Genomic DNA, 23,841 nt, shown 5'->3' with positions numbered 1-23,841 from the left:
AGCAAGATTATACTCTCCCAATGCTTGTACTCCCCAATGCTACTCTCTCAAGCCAATACTCCCCCCCCCCTTTTTTTTTGTATTTAAACTTTCCCACGACCGTGTTCCATCATCCAGAGTTGGGCAAATTTTAATTGCATGAACAATTAACGATTAACAATTGATTAATTAGTAACCGTAACCACAACAACTAACAATTGATCCATTGTATTTGTGGAAAATTACAATTAACGATTAATTGTTAATTGTAGTTTACTACAGTTAACAATTAATTGTTAATTGTAGTTTGCTACAATTACAATTCTCATTTGTTTTGTAAATTTTTAATTAAAACTAATTCTTAAAAAAAATTACTGGTTTTGTGTAATAAACTGTACAAGCGACAGGTCTACCTGGGACGTGGACGCTGAACGAGTACCATATTATTATCTATTTAAATACACATGTTAGCAAGTAATAAAAGATCAATGCTCAACAGTAAATAATTAGTAATAAGTAACAGTAAATAATATGCTGCAGTAAATAATTTATTGCTCGTAACTTTATTACGAGCAATAAATTATTTACTGCAGCAAATGACTTTTCTCAAATCATCTTATGGCTCCAGCGGAATTTCCTCAGAGAAGGTATATTTCAAATAAAAATTAAAAAACTTTTTTTTCCTAATTTTTTTTTACTAATAAAAGTCTAAATAACATCTGAGAGAAATTTCAGAAATGTATCTTATGTACATGATTAATTTTTTTTTTTTTTTTTTTTTTTGAGTGGTTGATCTCTGAGACCTCACCTCCCCTGTTATGCGTTAAACTAAAACAATGACTTACACGAACTTAAAACACTTAATTGAAACACAAACATTTACGTGTGGAAAAAGCTAGTCTAGACGAGACTAGTTCACTCGGCGAGCAAGCAATCAGCACTGAATGAAAATACGAAATTAAATAATACTTCTGACTCTTTACCCTGCGCTGTACCTACTGATACATAAAGTTAATTTTTAGTTTTAATTTTTTCATAAAACAATTTTAAAAATAATTGCAATTATTTTAATTGTGAGAAACGATTAACGTACATTAATCCAATTAAATTAATTGCAAAGGCAATTGATAGTTTAATTGCAATTAATTTAATCGCAATTGATTTAATTGCAATTACTTTTTTAATCAATTAACAAGGCAATTGAAAAAATAATTGATTAATGCCCAACACTGCGCATCATCCCATTTATGCTTGCTTTGCACTGAGGAAGGAGGCTGTTGCCTCTGAAACAGGTTTGCATTTTAAACTTTCCAATCTTTTATTTATGCTTTTAAACGTTGTGTCATTAGTTTCATCTATTTAATGCATAAATTTCATGCTTTTTAAATGCTTTTTGAAGCTTGTAGTATAAAGCTACCGTACAATAGATGACAAAAATGCAAAAAAATGAAAAATGTGCAGTTATTGCTCTTTGTTTTCCCGCGGCAGTATTGAGTTCTATCCAAATAAGTTTTGGATACATTATAGGTTTTTCATTTCATTATGGATCAAATTAAGTATGAGGTATCAAAATCAACTCAACCCCCTTTTTTTTAATTTCACAGTAAAGCAAAAACCATTTCACGCTTTGCATGAACACTTCATCTATCCAACAGATATTGTTTTCCCTTTAAAAAACATTCGGTGTACGCCTCCTTTCTTCTTTTCTGTTTTGAACGAGCAGTGTTCCGCCGTGCTAAGCACAAATGTCGTATCTGCACTTTTTGTCAAAATTGAGTTATTGTCATGAAGTGGTTCTTTATAAAACTTGTCTACATAGTATAAAATGAAGTCTCCAAAAAGCGTATGTGTGTTAGAACGCGCAAAATTCGAGAAGTACCCGTCCGATTTCGCTGAAATTTTCAGTTTGTTTCTTTAAGCCCGGCAAAGTTTGCAGATTGGTTCGAAGAAATTTCGAATGATAGTATTTCTTTCATTCTAATTTAAGACCCAAGTAAATTACCGACCCAATAGTCATTTACTGAACTAACTGTAAATATTGGGCCCCCCGGTAATTTACTGAATATACCATGCCTTGCCTTCAATCCTCGAGTTGAACCGAATCATTGCTTCGGTCACTCGACTGGTCTGCGCTAATTCTATATTAGCTACCAGTTTGTTTGGCACTCTTGGCTTCCTTAAGAGGTTTTCCATCTCCAGCTCAGTCACTTTCCTATGCCGAGCTCATGCGTGCTAATAAGCACGAAACTGTAGTCCTCTGCTGGAAATGACTGAGCTGGCGGTGTATTTCATGTACATCTGCTTTAGCCCTGGCTATTGTGCGGTAATTTACTGAACAATCCAAATTGTTTTTAAAATACAGAATGGATGGAAATATATACAAATAAAGTGCCTTTTAAACAATTGAATTGCATTTATTTCTGAAAAACGATTTGAACAGTATATTCAATGTCGTTACAGTAAAATTATTTCAAAATAATTCAATACATTAAAATTGAAAACGAATAAAATACAATAGCTGGTTCACATATTCTCACATATCGACCGTATAAAAAGCACAACTATGTAAGTCATTAAAAGCTTAAATAAAGTGAACTAACTGCCGTTACATAGAATAAACAAAAAAACATAAAAATAACATATCTTGACTAAATTACACAGTGAAAAGCGGCTACAACGATCAAAATTAAAGATTTCAAACATTGAACATGGAAAAATGCAACAAATTGATACCATTCATAATATAGCAAAAAACTTAATGAATTTCAAAACATAACAGTAAGCAAATCTGGAGGAAACATACAAATTCTCTCAAATCTTATAACACGTACAACCACTTGTCAGATGAGTCTCTTACAACAAGAAGCCTTCACACGAGAAAAAAACTAATCAAGACTGAAGGCAATACCAAAGATGGACGCTGACAAATCAAAGTCCATATTTGATCAGTCAACGTTTACAAAAAGAAACTAGACTTTTTCAAGAATGAAGATAAGACGATCTAGTTTTTTTTTATGTGAACATCTAGCCGTTGACAGATTAAAGTTCCTATTAGATCTTCCAAAGGACTCTTTTACAACAGGAAATCGTCGCGAAACTAGTTAAGACTGAAGATGAGACGATTTGGGTGTCTTTAGTGAACATGTAGACGTTGAAAGATTAAAGTTTTTATTTAATCTGTCAACTTCTATAAGTTCACTTAAAAAACTAATATTAGTTTAAGAATAGACGCGACGATTTAGTTTTTTAAGTGAACGTATAGACGTTGACAGATCGAATTGATCTGCCAACGTCTATATGTTCACTTAAAAACCTAGACTTATTTCATGAATGAAGATAATAAGACGATCTAGTTTTTTTTAAGTGAAAATATAGACGTTGGCAGATTAAAGTTCCTATTAGATCTTCCAAAGGACTCTTTTACAACAGAAAATCGTCGCGAAACTAGTTAAGACTGAAGATGAGACGATTTGGGTGTCTTTAGTGAACATATAGACGTTGAAAGATTAAAGTTTTTATTTAATCTGTCAACTTCTATGTCTACTATATGTCCACTTAAAAAACTAATATTAGTTTAAGAATGAAGACACGACGATCTAGTTTTTTTAAGTGAACGTATAGACGTTGACAGATCGAATCGATCTGCCAACGTCTATATGTTTTCTTAAAAATCTACACTTATTTCATGAATGAAGATAATAATACAATCTAGTTTTTTTTTTAGTGAACATATAGACGTTGGCAGATTAAAGTTCTTATTCGATCTTCCAGAGGACTCTTTTACAACAGGAAATCGTCGCGAAACTATTTAAGACTGAAGACGAAACGATTTGGGTGTCTTTAGTGAACATGTAGACGTTGACAGATCAAAGTTCTTATTTAATCTGTCAACGTCTATATGTCCACTTAAAAAACTTGTATCAGTTTAAGAATGAAGACACGACGATCTAGTTTTTTTAAGTGAACGTATAGACGTTGACAGATCGAATTGATCTTCCAACGTATATATGTTCGCTTAAAAATCTAGACTTTTTTCATAAATGAAGAAAATAAGACGATCTATTTTTTTTTTTTTAAGTGGACATGTAGAGACAGACGTTGACATATCGAAGTTTTTATTTGATCTGTCAAAGGAGTCTCTTACAACAAGAAACCCTCGCATGAGAAAAAACTAATCAAGACTGAAGGCAATACCAAAGATGGACGCTGACAGATCAAAGTTCCTATTGGACCAGTCAACGTTTACAAAAAGAAACTAGACTTTTTCAAGAATGAAGATAAGACGAACTAGTTTTTTTTAAGTGAACATATAGACGTTGACAGATTAATGTTCCTATTAGATCTTCCAAAGGACTTTTACAACAGTAAATCGTCGCGAAACTAGTTAAGACTGAAGACGAGACGATCTGGGTGCTTTTAGTGAACATGTAGACGTCAACAGATCAAAGTTCTTATTTGGTTTTTGGCAGGTTTGCAGAAGCTCGTCGTATGATTGATCCGCGTCCGTACAGGGTAGAAACTCAGGAAATACGTGCCACTTCTCACTTGATAGCCTGAAGTGCACGCAAGCCCAGGCCAGTGCTGAAGATGTAAAGAATGGCATTCACAATACCGATGGCCTGGAATAGAAAGAAATTACGTTATTGAAGAAGCATTTTTAACTCAGAAAAAGAAATCACGTCATTGACAAGAAACAAGTAAAGATGAAAATGATGTCAGTTTTGATTCATAGAAAGAAATTACATTATCAACACAAAAGTATTTTTGAACTCATATAATGGAATTATGTTATTGAAAAGTTTTTCTTTTAACTCCAAGAAAGTAATTATGTCATTGACACAAAATCCTCTTTTAAACTCATAGTAAGAAATTACGCCATTGGCAAAAATGTATTTCCAACTCATAGAAAGATATTACGTACGTTTTCGATAATTAAGAAAGTCATTGATAAAAAACAAGCAATGATGAAAATGACGTCAGTTTGATTCATAGAAAGAAATTACTTTATCGACAAAAATCTTTTTGAACTCAGATAAAGGAATTACGTTATTGACAAGATTTTTTTAACTCCAAGAAAGTAAGTGTGTAATTGACAAAATCCTCTTTTAAACTCATAGTAAGAAATTACGCCTTTGCAAAAAAATATTTATAACTCATAGAAAGATATTACGTACGTTTTCGATAGTTAGAAAGTCATTGACAAAAAAACTAGCAGGAGACGAAAATGACGTCCATTTTGATTCATAGAAAGAAATTACATTATTGACAAAAAATATTTTTATACTCATACAAAGGAATTACACAGACGTTACTGACAAGTTTTTTTCAACTCAAAGAAAGTAATTGTGTCATTGACAAAAGCCTATTACGCTATTGGAACAAAGGGGCCACTTATTAATTACGTAAGGGTCCCGAAGGGGAGGGGGGGTTTGAAAAATCTCTACATACCGTTACTTTGGGAGGGAGCGGGGGTCAAACTGATTCTTACGTAATATTTTTCTATTCTATGTTTTGTATTAGAAATCACGGGGTGAAGCGGTTTGGCAGGGTTCATATTTGATTTGCGTCCTGAAGTTAAAACACGTATTAGGATGAGCTGTTTTTTAATTGTTTTACAAAGAATGAATAGTATAAATATAATAAGCGAAATGCACTCTGGTATGTATGGCATGTTCATTTTTAATAAGTAGCGCTTTACAAAAAAAATGTCGATAAAACATTCAATCTAGATTTCAACTTTTTAGTAAATATTTCTTTACACGTATAGATTTTAAAAATAATTTAATAATAGTGATTTTTTTGCGATTCCAGTGATGTAAGGTACATTAGACAAAGAACTGTATTGAAATGTTTGTTTATGCTACGCGTAGCGTATTTAATTACGCTGCGCGTAACAGTACTTAAAGTATTAGATAACGTGGACCAACCAAGACGTCAACTAGAGCAATAGAATAATATAACTTTTTTGTTGAAAAATAAAAACCTTTGATTCACTTCAAACTCGGAATTTTAGTGTAACTGATCCTTTTTCTAACTACAATTTGAAAAACGAAATCGAATCTATAAGAATAGGGGGGAGGGGGGTGAAAATCTTATATACCCTTACATTGGGGAGGGGGGTCAAAAATTCCCAAAATCATCCTTACGTAATTAATGAATGGATCCAAAGTACAGTGAAACCTGTGTAAGTTGACCATCTGCGGTGCACTAATTTAGTGGTCAACTTACAGAGATTGATTAATATGATAAGGGATAATTCCGTGCTGAAAAAGCGGTCAACTTAGATAGGTGGTCGATCAACTTACAAGGGTGATCAACTTTAGAGGTTTTACTTTTAACTCATAGGAAGAAATTACGTTATTGGCAAAGTATCTTTTGCCAATTAACTCATAATAAGAAGTTATGCTACTGACCAAAAAGTATTTCATAGTTCATACAAAGAAATTACGTTGTTGATAAATAAAAAGAAATTACGACATTGAAAAAGTATAATTTTAACTTATAGTAAAAAAATATAATATTGACAAAAAAGTATTTCTAACTTATAGAAATAAATTACGTTTTTGACAAAGGTCTTTTCAACTAATAGAAAGAAGTTGCGATACTGATAAAAGTCTCATTTGAACCCATAGGAAGAAATTTCCCTACTCACAAAATAAAAAGGTATTTCTAACACATAGAAATAAATTTCGTTATTAATATAAATCTTTTTTAGTTCATAGAAAGAAACTATGTAAGTGAAAAAATTCTCATTAAACTCATAAAAAGGAATTTTATTATTGACAAACGATTTTTCAGCTCAAAGAAAACACTTACGTTATTTATAAAAGTCTCTTTAACTCATAGAAATAAATTGCGTGGTTGACAAAAAAGTACTTAACTCATAGAAAAAATTGTTCTTTAGAAAATGTTTTTAGCTCATAGAAAGAAACTTTGTTAGTGAAAAATTTCTCATTAAACTCAAAAAGAGGAATTTTATTATTAACAAACGATTTTTAGCTCAAAGAAAGCACTTACGTTATTTACAAAAGTCTTTTTTAACTTAAATTGCGTTGTTGATTGACACATTTTTGTGAACAGAAAAAAAGCATACGACTAAACATTTGTGCACACATCAATGTTGGCAAAATTTAAAAACTAGGCATCAACTGGAAGTGGAATGTTGAATACAGTTTACACCTACCCCAGCAGTTATATAATATTTTTCATATCTCCTTTGGTAGCCCAAGATCACAACCGACAGTCCAGACGACAAATATAACGATGCAGAGACCAGATGATACAGGACAAACTGAAAGGCAAAGAAGAAACACGGTATAGGAAAAATAATAATGGACATACATTATAAATTTCTTATAGTATCTAAAATATCAATATGTAAGATGAACGAGCTGAAACGACCTGAAGTCATGTGAAACATCACATGACTTCCTTTTACTCCAATTTAATGCCATTTCCCCATTATTGGCATTTTTAATATGATTCAATAGTTTATTCTCTAAATATTACCAACAGTTTCCAAATTAGAATCAGATTTTTAAAAAAATGCCAAATTTGTCGCCAAGTTGGAGACAAAACTTGGCGAACAAAATACTGGCGCTGTATCGCTAAGTGTCCGCCAAATTATAACACCACTTGAGTTTACATCGAAATTAACAATGATTTCCTCCCAAAAGGGTGCAAAAGACCCCTTTAGAAACACCCGAATGCAACCAAAGAGGGAGGTGCACAACTAGACCCCACTACAAGTCTACGTACTTAATTTCAACTTTCTAGGACATAAAGTTCTTTAGTTATGCGACATACATACACACATCCGCACATACAGACGTCGCGAGAAAACTCGTTATAATTAACTCGGAAATCTTCAAAATGGATATTTTGCGTGTCTATACGTTCATAGGGTTCTACGTGTGGTCGAGTCGGGGAAAAAAAAAAAAAAACCTCAACATTCGAGGGGGGGGGGTGAGTAAAAAGAAAATTAAGGTCGATTTTTGTGTGAAATTTTTTTCGCGAATACAATACTTCCATTTTTGTAAAAGGAAGAAATAAACGAGCTGATGTGTGCCTCACATGACTTCCTTTTACTCCATTTTAATGTCATTTTCCCATTATTGGCAATTTTAATGTGATTCAATAGTTTAATCTCTAAATATTAAAAACGATGGCAAAATTAAAACCAGATAAAAAAAAATCGCCAAATTTTCCGCCAAGTTGGCGACAAAACTTGGCGACCAAAAGACTGGCGATATATCGCCAAGTGTCCGCCAAATTGTAACACCACTTAAGTTTGCATTGATATTAACAATGATTTCCCCCCAAAAAGGTGCAAAAGACCCCCTTAGGAACATCCGAAAGCAAATAAAAGGGGAGGTGCACAACTAGACCATACTACGAGCCTATGTACCAAATTTCAACTTTCTAGGACATACCATTTTTGAGTTATGCGAGATACATACGCACATACGCACATACGCACATACACACATACGCACATACGCACATACACACATACGCACATACATACAGACGTCACGAGAAAAGTCGTTGTAATTACCTCGGTGATGGTCAAAATGGATATTTCGCGTGTCTATACATTCTTAGGCACTTTTCCGCATGTGGTCGAATCGAAAAAAAAACTCAACATTCATTTGGGGGTGAGCAAAATGGAAATTAAGGGCGATTTTTGAGTGAAAATTTTTTCGCGAATACAATACTTCCTTTTTTGTAAAAGGAAGTAAAAACATTAAAAATTCATTTACTGGTTTACTTAAATGAATAAGTAACGTGGCTATGATAGACAACGACATATTAAGAACACCATGAAAACAGGCCCGAATCTATAAATGTTGCCCCCCCCCTTCTCGGAAAAAGTAAGCGGGGTCCCTGTTTACTAGATTTATATTCCACTATGTGCCGTGGGCCCCTAGATCCTATGGGCCCCAATACTTTGAGGGGTCTGCTTGTACGTAGATCTGGGCTGCATGGAGACTTTCAAAGCGTTTCTTTGGGAATTTCATTTAAAGAAAAAAAAAAGCGAGCTCTCAAATATGATAAAACAATCTTACTTAAAAGTAATACAAATTGTCCAAACTAAATAATTAAATTCATTTTTTAAAGCCCTGATAATAATTTAACGTTAGGAAGTTATGAACGGCATAAGAAAATTTTAGCATTATAATCACTTCTACAACCTAGGGCAAGCCAAGACCGTCTCAATCAGTTTCCTCCATCCCGCCCTGTCAGAAACAGATCTGTTTTTGTTATTATAATCACTAAAGCAGCTAATAAAAGGATAAAATCGGTCAAGTTCCAGCAGCATAGTATTGAAATTCAAATGTTGAAATTTCATCTGTGCCCCACATTTGATATATTTCGAAAAGAAAAATTTCACCATGAAATATTAGTTGCCCACACAAACATTTTTCTCCATCAAGTTGATACATTCGCCTCTCTTTATAACAACCCCTGTCGTCAAAACAAAATTGGTCGCTGTAATGAGAGGTCGTTATAACGTATTGTGTATTATTAACTCACTTTTAAAAATGCATGAATAATTTCGCATAATTATGCATTGTTTTTAAGCAAAATCAACAATAACTTGTAAAAATTTTTGTTAGTTTCTTTCTCTTTTTGAAGATTTTATGCTGCAATTATTGTAGAAGCTTTCCATTTCTTTGGCTTTTTCAAAAAAATATAATTTTTGATGTCTACCATTTGTGTGCGGTGTTCATCAATTCTTTGACCCTATACCAGCAGATAATTCTTTTCAATGGAAATGTTTTACCTTTAGACCCATAAAAGTTTTAAGTATTAGTTTTAGAATAGTTAGTCCTGAGGATAATACAAAAACTGAAACTTAGTTTTGTACGTTATATTGGAAGGAACGGTTCAGTTTGGTAAAATAACATTGCATCAATGGAACAGGAAACGGGACTGCATATATCGGTCGCTATAACGGAAGGGTCGCAGTAATAGGAGGTCGTTCTATAGAATGTTGACTGTATAACGTAAATTCACGAAGATACATACGCGTTCATAGCCAAAAACATACGGCTAATGAATAATACACATATTTAAAAAAAATCGATCTTTTTCCACAAACAAAGGCACTTAGTAGACTTTCAAGAGCCAGTAAAAAAGCTTGGAGTGCGATAAACTTGCATTTTGTACGCATATTCAATGCAGATTACGTGATTATTTTCCACCAAAAGCTCGTAACGGCGGTTGTACTTGGTGTTGCAGAATCCATTGTTTGCATCTGCAACTTGGGTTTTGAGCTGTGACGCAATCGGAAAACTCATGAAAGAAAACAATAGCTTTTACGAGTAATTTAATGCACGAATTAGTCGCGTGGATCCGAGATGGAAATTAAATCAAAACTGAAGTCAATCGTATTTTATCAGAGTTTCGTAAAAGCTCACATAAAGTTTGTTCTCTGGTGCCTTAAATCAAGACAGGAGGACGTGAGCGAAGAAAACAAATCATTTAGTGGTGAGGCTCATTAAAAAATTTCTCAGATAGAGCAGAGTTTATGTCTCCCATTATTAAATCACTTTCGTAAGAATGATTCACGAACCTTTATCACATAGAGGTTACAATTTTAACCCTTATTTTGTAAGGTTATTTTTTGCAATGTAAGTGGTGAAGTCGGGGGTGTAACATTGAATCATGACAGTTAGTTTAGCACTCTGTAAACAAGTATGTTATTCAAATGAAAGAATTGTAATTTTTAAATCAAAATACGTTTTGCACTGTTTTTTATAAAGGCAAGCAGGCACGCTATTAAGGGGTCAGGGGAGGGTCAGGAGGGAGCAATTTCCCCCCTGACTTTGAGAAATGAGTGTACTTTTATACATATATATGGGAGTAGTTTTTGTTCGTTTTCGATACAAGGTACTTATGTACCCCTTGAACCCCCTCCGTCCCAGCGAAAAAATTTGAAAAAACGGGTCTGAAAGTAAATACAGTATAATCCGGTTACAGCGAACTTCAAATGACCGCTTAGTTTGTTCGTTGTAACGGGAATTTCATTGCAATGGAATTCAACCAAGGTAATGGAAACTAAATCGGGACTGAAAGTTTATTTCGTTGAAACGGATAATTCGTTTTATTGGTGTTCATTGTATAGAGATTTCACTGTATTCATTTTTCAGTTAAATGTTGCAGTATGCAAAGGACAAACATTAGAATGATTTCATACACGTTTAAGTAAGATACAGTCACATTATTCAAAGAAACTCATAAAGCTCAACCATAAACAATCTACCAAAACATTTTTTATAGTTAGTAATTAATTGGTTATACTGTGAGTTACTGTTTGACCGCGGATTGTATGTAATTTGGCAATCTGCCAAGTAAAGACTATTCCATCTGAAGGAAAAATAACGATGGGATTTTGATGCACTCGTTTTATAATGTCACTAGTGCCTTATTCATTTATTGTATTCTCTAAAATAAAATAAGGGAAAACAAAAATAGTTACCATGGAAATAACAAAAAGGAAAGAAAATATTTTCCTTTCGTTCAGGAACGTAAAAGCAAAATGGCAAGCAGAAAACTTTGTTGTGAATAAATAAATCAATTCATATTTGCCGTGAGAATATAGATCAAATATACTTTATATTAAAAAAATGTTGCTGAGAGCAAATTTTCATTTTTACAAAACTAAGGCTAAACAATAGAGAGGCAAAACTGCACATCTGTAACAAACCATCACCCCTATAAACTAATAGATACGTCCATTTCCGCCTATAAACCGGATATTAGCCTTTCCATATGTAATCGATGGTCAGACAGTAATAGGCTCGTTAATGGGCCGCAATTCATACTTACAAACAGGGATTTGGGAACATGATAAAAAGTTCTGGATGCCAACACAGATGAGACCAGCAGCAAAAACGTCGTCATCAGGCAGCCGTAGGCCACCATCATGAGGGCCGTAGATTCTCCGAACGATATGAAAGCTGCCACTGTGAATTCATTTTCTGAGAGGACGGCCTGGGCCTGGTAGCTGCCCATATCTGCCACCAATCCAATTGTCACAGCGCCCAATATCTGAAAAAAAAAAGAAAAGAATATCAAGTCAAGCTGAGAATCTTGAATGTTGAAGCACAAACTATCATTCATTTCAGGGGTGCCCACAGGGGAAGGGGATTACGGCGCAAGTTGCGGCATCAAAATATTTGGGGGGATTTTTTGAAATATTTTTTTATTTAAGGGGTGACAGTACCTTTCAAACATTTTTCTTTAATTTAAATAAATTTTATATTTCTTTGAAACCATAACATGCATACTTATTTCGTAATCAATAATTTATTTTCAAAATTAAAAAATCTTGCCTACATTTTTTAAAATTCAAAAAATAGAGAAAAATTTAAATTTTTCAAAATTCCTAAGGCTTTTTATTTTTGCACTAATTTAAAAAGTTTTTTGCTAAACTCACTATAATCACCTCTAAAAATCTGTGCATTCATTTGCTCATGAGTTTATTAGAAAATTTTCTGTGAATAATTATGTAAAAAATCAAAGTTTTTTTTTTTAAATTTTGTTTTTTAAAGGTTTAACAATCTCTAAACATTTGAGTAGTTTATAAAATGCTTATCCAATGCACAGTTTTGTCAAATATGTTATCCCACTTGCAAAAAGTATTACTTTAAAGCTCTATCTTTAACAGAAAAAGATCCTTAGGGATTCTAATGACATGAAAACACAAGAAACCCATCATCGAGAAAAAGCAATCTAAAGTTTTTCTTTTGCATAAGAACACACAGCGAACATAACTTAAAACCACTCATATTTTTTTAAATATTTGAACTAAACCAATGAAACTTTTCCCCTGTGTTCAGAATAGTTTTTAGTTTTGAAATAAGCAATAAAATTTTTTTGATCGTTTCATCATATTTGAGGTACTGTAACCCCTTAAATTATTTATTTTATTTTGTTAAAATTTTATTTCATTTATTTATTTAGTTTGTGTGTGTATGTTATAGGCGTAGCACAGAACTTTTATAATAAAATGATAATAATTAAAAATAATTAAATAAATTAAAAAGAAATATTTTTTAAAAAATAAATGTAATGAAAAAAGATAGATAAAAAATAATAAAAAGAAAAGAGGGTTGAGATTTTTATTTATTTATTTTGGGGGGGGGGGACAATGCGCCATTGAACTTGGGGAATGGACACCCCTGACTCATGTGAACAAGATTATAACTCCCTCTATTGTAAATTAGTCCCTACGTCAAGGACAAATGCAGAAATTTTTCAAGGAGGGACGGTTGATTTTTTTAAAACTAACCTCATACTTCGCATATCTGATATACACATGCTTGGAGGGGGAGATGAAGCATCGTTTTTATCTAAATTCTAAAACAACTAAATTATAGAGGTTTATCCAAAGAGGTCTCCGAATCTATTCATTCCCTTTTCCGTTGAAAGAGGTACTCTAAAATTGCACTTAAAAGCTTAAATGTCGTAATAAATCCGAGGGAATGTTTCGAAATACCCCCCCCCCCCCCCCCGAACATCATCCAAGATCGGTTAAAATTGCGCTTTTTGAAACTTCAGTTTCGAAAAATTTTCGGAGGAAAGTCGCGGAAACCGTTTTTCCCCCTAACTCTACTAGAGATGTCTATAATGGACACTTTAAAACTTAAACTTTGTAAAATGCATGAGAGAAAGTCTCCAGACTCCTCCTCATAACATAACTAAAGATCGTCTGAAATTACTTTTCTGAAACTTGAATCCTGAAAATTCTCCGGGAGGGAGATTCGAATCCCATTCCTTTCTTTAACGTCGATAATAGAGATTTGATGTCCCTAAGCTCTGCAACCGAAATTTCTAAAACATTTCTTTTCTTCAGGGCAAAAACTCACCTAGGTATCGAAAGGCTGACAAACACAATATAATTATAACGCAAGGATAGAAAATACATTAAATCAAAAGTGTTCTTAGAAAACAGTTGCTCTCTTCCGAAATTGAAGTTTTTAATTCACTAGCTGCGTTGCCCGGTGTTACATGGTCCTCCTCGAAACTAAAAATTGTGTCAAGTGACGCATGTTCAACGATCAGGTTTAAATAAAAGAAGAAGAAAAAAATAGTGCAAAATGTAATGTCTACGTACCAACAAGAACAATTTTATGACGCAAAATTTAAATTTAGATCTCTTTGGATTTTTTCAAAATTCTAAAGAATTAGTCATTGTTATTAAAAGACGGAAATGTTCTGTTTCACGGTTTTTCTAGGGACTGAAAACCTCCCTACGTAGATTCCGGAGCATCTGAGGCCTCTGTGTCAAATTTAGCTAAAATGTGACGTAAATTGAATATTATAAGGAACACCCACATACATACAGACATTGAAAACCAAGATTCACATTTTACAACTGAAGCAGAAACATCAATTTCAGCACTTTTCCTAGACGAAAGAAAAACTTTTTAGATAGTAGCCACTACCGTAGAATCAGCATTAACCCGTAACAGGGGTGGTACGGTCTCACAGAAAAAATTTCATCCGATCACCCCTATTTTATTTTCAGTCCGATTGAATGGTTTTTTCCAATAGCTTTTTGTTTTGTGACCTTGAAAACCCCTTTTGCTTATCAGCATCTTTTGGCGAGTGCATATGGTTTAAATTTCATTGCAATCTTTAAAAGCGGTCTGTGAGACCGCACACCCGCACCTCACCTTCAGTGTTACAATTTTTGACAGTAGTAGACAGGGCGAACCGTTTAAATAGGAGTTCCTTTATCTTACCCGCGTTATGCAGAATAAATGCAAATTATTCTAGTTGAAGTTGAGAGTTGTTTGATATGTTCACAAAAAATACTCAATGATGTTTTAGGGACAATAAAGGCAGAATTATTCCTGAAATACGACGCAAAATACTTATAATTAAAAGACTGTCAAAATTTTCTTGTAACGTGATAAAATCAATTTTCTGGTATTAAAATGTTCTGTATATATTAAACACTTAAAACAAAATCATTAATAAATAATAGAGATCAATTTTATTACGAGTAGTAAATTATTTACTGAAAAATATGAATTATCTTGAAAAATCTTAAGACTCTAGTAAAATTTCCTCGGAAAAGGTATTTTTTAATTCAGAATTCAAAAATATTTTTTTTCCTGTGCTAATAAAAGTACAAAGAGAACTTAAGGGAAGTTGCAGGAATGTATCTTAATTACACAATTTTTTAAAAATCTGAAAGTAGAGCGGTCTCTGAGATATCACGTCCCCTGTTATGTCTTCCTTTTTCACCTCCCGTGTTACGGGTTAAAACTACCTTCCATGTTTCAATACTCATAGAATTAAATTGCACCTTCAAGGAAGGCCATTTTGGATATCCGTTAACATACATATTATGGCAAATAATCAAAAGATTTTCGTAACCGGCATTGTGCGATTTAACGCTGAAAAAATAACGCTGAAAAAGTTTTCCCCACGGTTCTTTTTGTGCATTGTTTTAAGTTTTTTCCGATGATGCTGTGAAAGTGTATCTTAATTTCTCAGGAATATAGGTTCAGGGCCGCGCCGCCCCTATGTGCAAAATCGTGCGACGCACGACGGCGCCAGAGTCAAAAAGGCGCTGGACTCTAGCAAACAAAAATGCTCTAAACGGGGAAAATCTCTTCTGCCAAAAAAATAAATCTGAATTTTATTATATCGAGCCCTATCAAGCTTATGTGATGCCCAAGCCCTGGCAAAATTGGTGCCCTTCTCTCTAGAAAATCTGCACACTTTCGTGTGGAAGTTTTTTTTTTTTTTTTTTGTAAAGGAAGACATAAACAAATTTACCCTCTTTTGGTGCCCCTAAAACCCCTACTTTTTAAAAAAATAAATTGAATGCCAAACTTTTTTTTTCCACGTATGTATTTACAAAACCTCAACCGTCTACAAAACCTCATTCCTGGTGTTAACTATAGTTTCGTCAATCGTCACTGCACAACGGCGCTCAAAAGACATTTGCACAACGGCGCCGATCAGGCTTGGCGCGGGCCTGTATAGGTTATTTTTCGTTACTTTCAGTCACAGAAATTAAACAAGGTGCGAAGAAAACGCGCTTCCTGTCGTAAAATTACACATTAAACTAGCTCATTTATTATTTGCCGCTCTTTGGGATAAAGATCATCGGATTAGAGCCACATAACACAACAACACATGGACAAAAGTTTGGAACAGATTTCAAGGTTAAGAGCAACACGTCAGCTGGCCAAACAAGTTGAAGAGAAAACACGAACATATCCGTATTTGCACTCGGTGTTGAACGCACGCTAAGTCCAAAGAGTTTCCGTTCCGCTCATAAAGACTAATTTAGGCTGAGAAAATCCAAATAAGCTTTTCGAAGACAATCTTTTGATATGAATCGTCTGACTGAGGAGTTTGTGGTTGGAAGCAGTTGACCGTAAGCATGGATTGTTGATTTCAAGATACGAGTTTTGTGGTTTCAATCTTGCTGATTTATAAATTAAATAAGAGAGATTAAATTCGTGCATGAAAGTGTAAGACTAAAAGTGTCAATACATCAGAAGGTATTAGTCATCCGAAAAAACCCTTTACCGCAAAAGATAAAGCAGGCCTTGGCATTAAGTTTCAGACGTATTTACCAGGGAATCACGCGAATTAAATAGTGTAATAATGAAAAAGGTTTATACAGGTAGCAATCAGGGCCCCAATAACTAAAAGTGAGGCCCTAGGCTCACAATAATTTGGAGGCCCCTTGAAGACTCTATAGCGGAATGCAGTGGTTGATTTACAGGTTTGGGGCCCATTGAAATGCATTTTTGGGGGGCCTCATTGTCTGTCACAGAACTTTATGTAAATTATTTATCATGTGCATTTATGAATGCCCTTCGGGGCGCCCCCTCATAATTGTGACATGGTAAACCGCGTCGTCCCTATGTGCAAGGGGATGCGTCGTGCTGCGCACGACGGCGCCAGAGTCAAAAAGGCGCCAAGCTCTACCAATTAAAAATGCTCCTAATGGGGGGACCAAATCTTCAACCCAAAAAAAAAAAAATAATAATAATAATAATAATAAATAAAATTGAAATTTACACTATACACTGTTCGACATTGAAAATGCAACACCAAGAAGGAGTGGTCAGAAAGTGATGAAATTTGAAAAAAGACAGAAGCAGCAAGGAATAATAAACGATCTTAATTTCAAAAGGATAGGCAGAATACAGAGCGAGAACGGCGTTAACTCAGTAAGGTTGTAGGGGGACCACCGCGGACAGCAATACACGAAGAAACACGTCTAGTATTAGAGTCAATAAGGGTGCGGATGGTGTCCAGAGGGGATGGCTCTCCAATCCCTTTCAACCATTTGCCAGTTCGTCTTCTGAACGAGGCAGGGACAGAGTCTGCAAACGGCGTCCAATCACATCCCACACATGTTCGAGTGATAACAGGTCAGGAGTGTATGGTGGCCAGGGAAGCATATGTGTGCCTTGGCATGTTGGCAGATACGAGCACTGTGTGGTCGGGCGTTATCTTGCTGAAAAATTGCATCAGGTACCCCTTGAAGGCAAGGGATTGCCACCGGCCGCAGCACATTATCCAAGTATCGTTAAGCCGTCATAGCGCCCTAAATACGAACTAGAAGTGATATGGAATTGTACGCAATTGCGCCCCAAACAATTATGCCACGTTGTCGTGCGATGGGACGTTCCACAGTTACTGCAGGATTAGATTGGTCTCCACGTCGACGCCACACTCGGATGCGGCGACTATCACCGGATAAACAGAAGCTGGATGCATCTGAGAACACGACATTCCGCCATTCTGTCATCCACGTCACTCTAGTCCGGCACCATACTAAACGTTGCTGTCTATGTTGTGGGGTCAATGGCAGTCTTCTTAGTGGACGCCGTGATTGCAAACTATGTGCGACCATACGACGGGAAATCGTTGTGGTTGACACGGGAACATTCAGGGTATCTTGCACCTGCTGCAGAATCGAGGAACAAGTGACTTGTGGGTCTGCTACAGCTTGTCGGTGGATGCGTCGATCCACGCGTTCTGACGTCACTCTGGCTGCCCCCTGCACCCCTCAATCTTGCCACATTTCGTTGTTCCAACCATCTAGGCAGGCATCCCACTCTGCGGCCTAGTGAATAGTGTACTGAATACTCTTTTTTTGCGCTTAAAAATGTTTGAAGCATACATTTCCGTGGCCCTTACTTAGATAATCTTAATGAAAGAGAATCATGAATGTTCCTAAATTGTGTTTTAAGATTACATTTTTTATTCAAATTTTACTGAAAAGATACTTTTTGTCACTATTATTTCAATTGTTCATTTAAAATTACTATTTTATTTTTTTAAACAACGAAGAGTTTGCCTTTTTCTTTGTTTGTTGCATCACTAAGATGAAATTGGCGTTCCCACTTCTGAAAAACTGGCGGGGTGTAGCACCCCCCCCCCCCCTGGCGTCGGCCCTGTCATGACCCTTCTCTTCGGAGAAGTAAGGACATTTTGTTCTGCTTACTACAACGACACCAAAGACTAGTTTCTTTCTGAACACTTTTACTCTCACGATGCAATTTCCAACAGCAATAATAATACCAGAATTCAGGCGTGATTAGTAGGGCCGGAACTCCGTCCCGGTATTTTTTTCTCCTACTCACCATCTAAAATCCTCCTATTTTTTTTTTTTCATCTTTTATAACCATATAATAAATAAATTTGTTTTAAAATCGGTAAGTCGAAATTAGTGCTTAAAAAAAAAAAAAGATGTCACATTTAGCTACATATAAATCAGGGGTGCCGACCCAGGGGGAGGGGATCATGTCATAGACTGCGCCATAAAAACTTAAAAGGGGGTGCTTTGAAGGGTATTTTTCACTTTTGTGGGAGGTTCTTGCTTTTTGGGGATCTTTGCGATATTTAGGGGCGTGCGCCCTTGGTCCCAGAGGGTGGGCACTTGTGTATAAATTTTATTTGTGTTTGGCACTTTTTATTTCAATATCCTTTCGAAACAAATATAATTTGAAGTTTTTTTTCTTGAATTGTATCAATGTTTGACGCATTTAAAAAAAATTTATCCAATTATATCGAGTAAGATTATTTATTTTTCTGAAGATACCCTTCCCCCTTTTTTTTGAGCAATCACATTGCTTATTGTTCTCATTTGACTGTTTTGAAGTCCTATGATTTTATTTCCCCCGCCTCCCTCTGCAGCACCACCGTCGGCCGACCTCACGATGCTGCTCTCTCTAGCGACAAACAGTCTCCAGGTTGCGTCCACATCCTACATACACACGTATACACACTCACACATATATACATACACACACATACCTACACACACGCATACCCACACACACGCGTACCTACACACACATGCATACCTACACACACATGCATACCTACACACACATGCATACCTACACACACATACTTACACACATACACACCCTCACACACGCATCCCTACACACACATGCATACCTACACACACATACTTACATACATACACACCCTCCTACATACGCACACCTACACACACAAATGCACATTCACACACCTGCACACACACACACACACAAATACAAATACACACACATACACACACTCATGCCTGCACACAGACACAAATACACACGTCTACATACACACACACTCGTGATTGCGAAAAACATAATTTTAATTCCAGATGTTAGAATTCAAATTAATTTTTATTTTTTTCTATTATCGATCGATGAACGAAGCACGACGATAACGTTGGTTTAATTTACATTCCGCTCCATTCTCGTGTTCCGGTAAGAAATATTTAGCACTACATCCCTGCCCGAGTTCTACTCAACAAGGAAAAACATATCAAGCGAATTTTTCCTGAAGGTGGGTCTTAAGTAAAACAGGAAGGAAACTGAAAGCAGCAAAAGTAACTGCAAAAATAAATCCAGATTGAGGCGACGATATTGAAACTTGCATCGTCAAGTGGTTTTATTCCGAGTACAAAGCGTAATATCACTGATCTATATATACTCAATGCTTTACTAGTTTTCAAGGTCTGTGTAAAATGAATTGTTTCTTAGCGAAAATGATTGTGTCGTTTCCGCAATGTTATTTACAGATTAACTACTTATTATCTAACTAGTGGTACCCGCACGGCTTTGCCTGTAATAGAAGAAATTAAAAGGTCTTTTGGTTCGCCTGTATATTTACAAATAATGTATGGTGAATTTTCCGGCCAATTGGCTTGTGCCCATGTTACGGTTCCACATTATGATAATTTCGTAATTTACTAGTCCATCTTATGATATTTTTGCTCTTAAAATTGAAACAGAAAAAGAACCACATCGGATTTTTGAAAAATCACTTCGAGGAGCACACCCCCATGCTACAAACTAACTTTGTGCAAAATTTCATGAAAATCGGCGCGAACGGTCTGGGCGCTATGCGCATCACAGAGATCCAGACATCCAGACAGAGAGACTTTCAGCTTTATTATTAGTAAAAGATTAAACGTTTAAAAAAGAAATGCGATTTTCAATGCATAACCAGACTGTTTTGGTAAAGAGCAAAACTGGACAATTTCTTTAGTCGTGAGAAGGCAGTAGTTAACGATTTCATTAGTACACACTTTTATTGAAATAATTATCATTTTTTCTCTATTCACAGTGGTAAATGATATTTTTTAAAACTTTTGTTGAAGTTAACTACAATTAATACATTATTTAATGCAGGTAATATTTTTCAAGAAATAAAGGCGGCATTACGATTTTGGTGTGTAAAATATTTTAAAAGTTTATTAAGTGCTTCCTGTACTCTTTAAGCTCGTAAATCTATTTTTTGAGGTGGGGATAGGGGTATGATTGGCAGATGATTTTTTAATTGCCATTTCATTTTTTAATTTTGCCGCCCTGTGTTTCGTAGCGATCGCTAATTCTGTCCTTTATTTTTTGGATCGAGCAAGTATCTCTAAAAGCGATTTTACAAATATTGGCACATCATTAAAATTGTACAACTTAGAAGAAATTCTTCCAAACTTTAGTCCACACTGTTAAATTAAACTGCACAAATCAATTAGCAATCATGAACAATTACATTCTTCCATATATTGTAGTATTTGAGTGTAAACGAATTAAGGGTTATTAATTTATTACGTAAGGATGATTTTTGGCAATTTCTGTCCACCCCTACCCCCCCCCCATGTAAACCGTATGCAAGATTTTTCAAACTCCTCCGCATATTCTTACTTAATTAAAAATAAGTAAGAAATATAAATAAGTAAAAAATATTCTTACTTAATTTAAACGAATATTCTTCCATTTCGTTTTTCAAAATAATAAAATAACGAATCTAACATGGACACTTTACATTGGAATCACTATTAAGTTTACTTAACATAAATTATTTTTAAAAACATTTTTTGTGTAAAGAAATATTTACTAAAAAGCAAGGGCGCCCATATACGGGGGCAAGGGGGGCTCGACCCCCCCCCCTTGAAATTAGAGCTTCCTTGCTTTTAGTACTTTTTCTTTGCAAAAATTTAAAAACATTTCTTCTCAGGCCATTAATGAATAAGTTGTTAAAAATGTCAAATTTTAATGACTCTAATCTGTCCCTGAAATCAGTTTTCTACGGGGAAAAATATCCAGCTAAAAATCGGGGGAAATATTTGAGCCCCCCCCCACCTTTGCAACTTTGCATATGGGTGCTCATGCCAAAAAGTTGGAATCTAAACTGAATGTTTTTTCAACATTTTTTGTATATGATGTGATACCAATTAAAAATAAAACATACCATACACAGAGCGATTCTTTTATTATATTTTACACTATACGCAAATGAAATATGATCCCTACCAAACCGCTTGACCGCGTGATTTCTAATGTAAAATATTGACTTGGAAAATTACTACGTAAGAATGGGTTTGACCCTCCTCCCCCCCCCAAAAGTAAGGGTATGTGGATATTTCTCCCAACCCCCTCCCCCTCGAAACCCTTACGTAATTATCAAATGGCCCCTTGAAACAGCCAAAACTTAAAACCTTAATTTTTCCAATGTTCCTTTTTTCCCTTCTTTTTTTTTTTTCTTTTTTTTTCTTTTTTTTTTTTTGAAATATGCCTCTATTGTCAAAAGTGAGCGACATATAAGTTAAAATTCTTCGAAAAACAATTAATATGTGATTGTAAGGAATAAAAGCGTAAATTCTTTTATACAAAAAAAAAAGTCTCATTACAATACTTTTTTTGCTGCTTTACTTTAATATGGCCTTCAAATCCGATAAGACGAAATAAAAAGTAAGACACATTACAATCAATTCCACGGAAAATGTGTCAAAAAACACCCAATCTCCCGCGCGGTTGTGACAGAACAAGTAATTTTCACACCTGCTGCCAATGACAGTCTAACGAATATAAGATATAATTACAGTCCCTAATCTTCATAATTCCACATTGGAGCATATTACAATACCTGTTACCTTGAAAATGCACCTAATATTACCCAATCACTTAACATTTCACTTTAATAAATCGAACAATAAAAAACAGCTTTAATATTATTGAGTCCAGTGATATTCGGTGCGATACAACCTGAACTTCGTGAACCTGGATTTTCTGGGTAACAATAAATAATTGTGTTTATGTCTTACATTTTGGCCGAACTGGACATATCTGTGACAATTTGAAGGTAATCATCGTGAGTTATGCTTTGCTACGCAGAACTTTTTTTTTTCTACAATCACGCTATGTTTCCCCTCCCTCGACTTTATCGAGAACACAGAGGTGTTTTTCGCCAAGGTTATGCTTCTGTTGAAGTGGAACAGACTCAAACTTTTTTTTGGTCTGAAAAAAAAAATTTGACATGAATAGCCTAGTGATAATTAAGACGATACTTTATTTATGTCAAATTGGGATGCGCACAAGGCTTCAAAAGTACCATTAAAGTATCTGAAAATTTCCTGGAAACTAAATCATTATTTTCCGAAACAATTGCGAACTACGAAACTCAAATTGAAAATTAGAAAAATCATTTCACTTTTCTAATTTTTTTTAAGGGGTTACAGTACCTCAAAAATGATGAAACGATCAAAAAAATTTTTATTGCTTATTTCAAAACTAAAAACTATTCTGAACACAGGGAAAAAAGTTTCAATGCTTTAGTTCACATATTTAAGAAAGTTATGAGTGGTTTGTAGGCCATGCTCGCTATGTGTTCTTATGCAAAAGAAAAAATTTTTAAACTGCTTTTCTCGATGATGGTATTTTTTTTGTTTTCATGTCAATTAGAATCCCGAAGGATTATTTTTCTATTAAAGATACAGCTTTAAAGTAATACTTTTTTTGCAATTGGGATAACATATTTGACAAAACTGTGCATTGGATAAGCATTTTTATTAACTACTCAAATGTTTAGAGCATGTTAAACCTTTAAAAACTTATTTTTTTTTTAACTTTAATTTTTTACATAATTAATCACAGAAAATTTTCTAATAAACTCATAAGCAAATGAGAATGAACAGATTTTTAGAGATGATTATAGTGATCGTTTAGCAAAAAATATTTTTTAATTAGTGCAAAAATAAAAAAAACCTTAAGGATTTCAAAAAATTGAAATTTTCTTCGATTTTTTGAATTTTTTAAAAAAAGTAGGCAATATTGTTAAATTTTGAAAATAAATTATTGATTAAGAAATATAAGTATGCATGTTATGATTTCAAAAGAAATATAAAATTTACTTAAATTTAAAAAAAAAATGTTTGAAAGGTACTGTGACCCCTTAAATATTATTGCTGTTACTATTTTCCCAATCTGGAGATTGAATGTCATTCGCCATTCATCTTAAATGACACAAAATTGGTGATCGCTTGTATAGTGGTCAATATAGTTTCATAGGCATTAGGAT

General features: G+C 34.4%; 1 protein-coding gene across 1 annotated transcript; it reads right to left on the bottom strand.

Moving 5' to 3' along the window:
* Positions 1-2,382: 2,382 nt before the first annotated feature.
* On the bottom strand, positions 2,383-12,031 carry LOC129232749 (uncharacterized). The gene is made up of 3 exons (XM_054866853.1): positions 11,815-12,031; positions 7,163-7,270; positions 2,383-4,598 (listed from the first exon to the last, which is right to left on the bottom strand). Exons 1-3 carry the CDS (start codon positions 11,998-12,000, stop codon positions 4,521-4,523), a joined length of 372 nt encoding a protein of 123 aa, XP_054722828.1. The 5' UTR covers positions 12,001-12,031; the 3' UTR covers positions 2,383-4,520.
* Between the last annotated feature and the right edge of the window lie 11,810 nt (positions 12,032-23,841).

This window comes from Uloborus diversus, unplaced genomic scaffold (assembly GCF_026930045.1).
Source record: "Uloborus diversus isolate 005 unplaced genomic scaffold, Udiv.v.3.1 scaffold_1359, whole genome shotgun sequence".
NCBI lineage: Eukaryota > Metazoa > Arthropoda > Arachnida > Araneae > Uloboridae > Uloborus > Uloborus diversus.
Note: the sequence above shows the minus strand (reverse complement) of the source record. Positions and strands in the feature narration are given on the sequence as shown.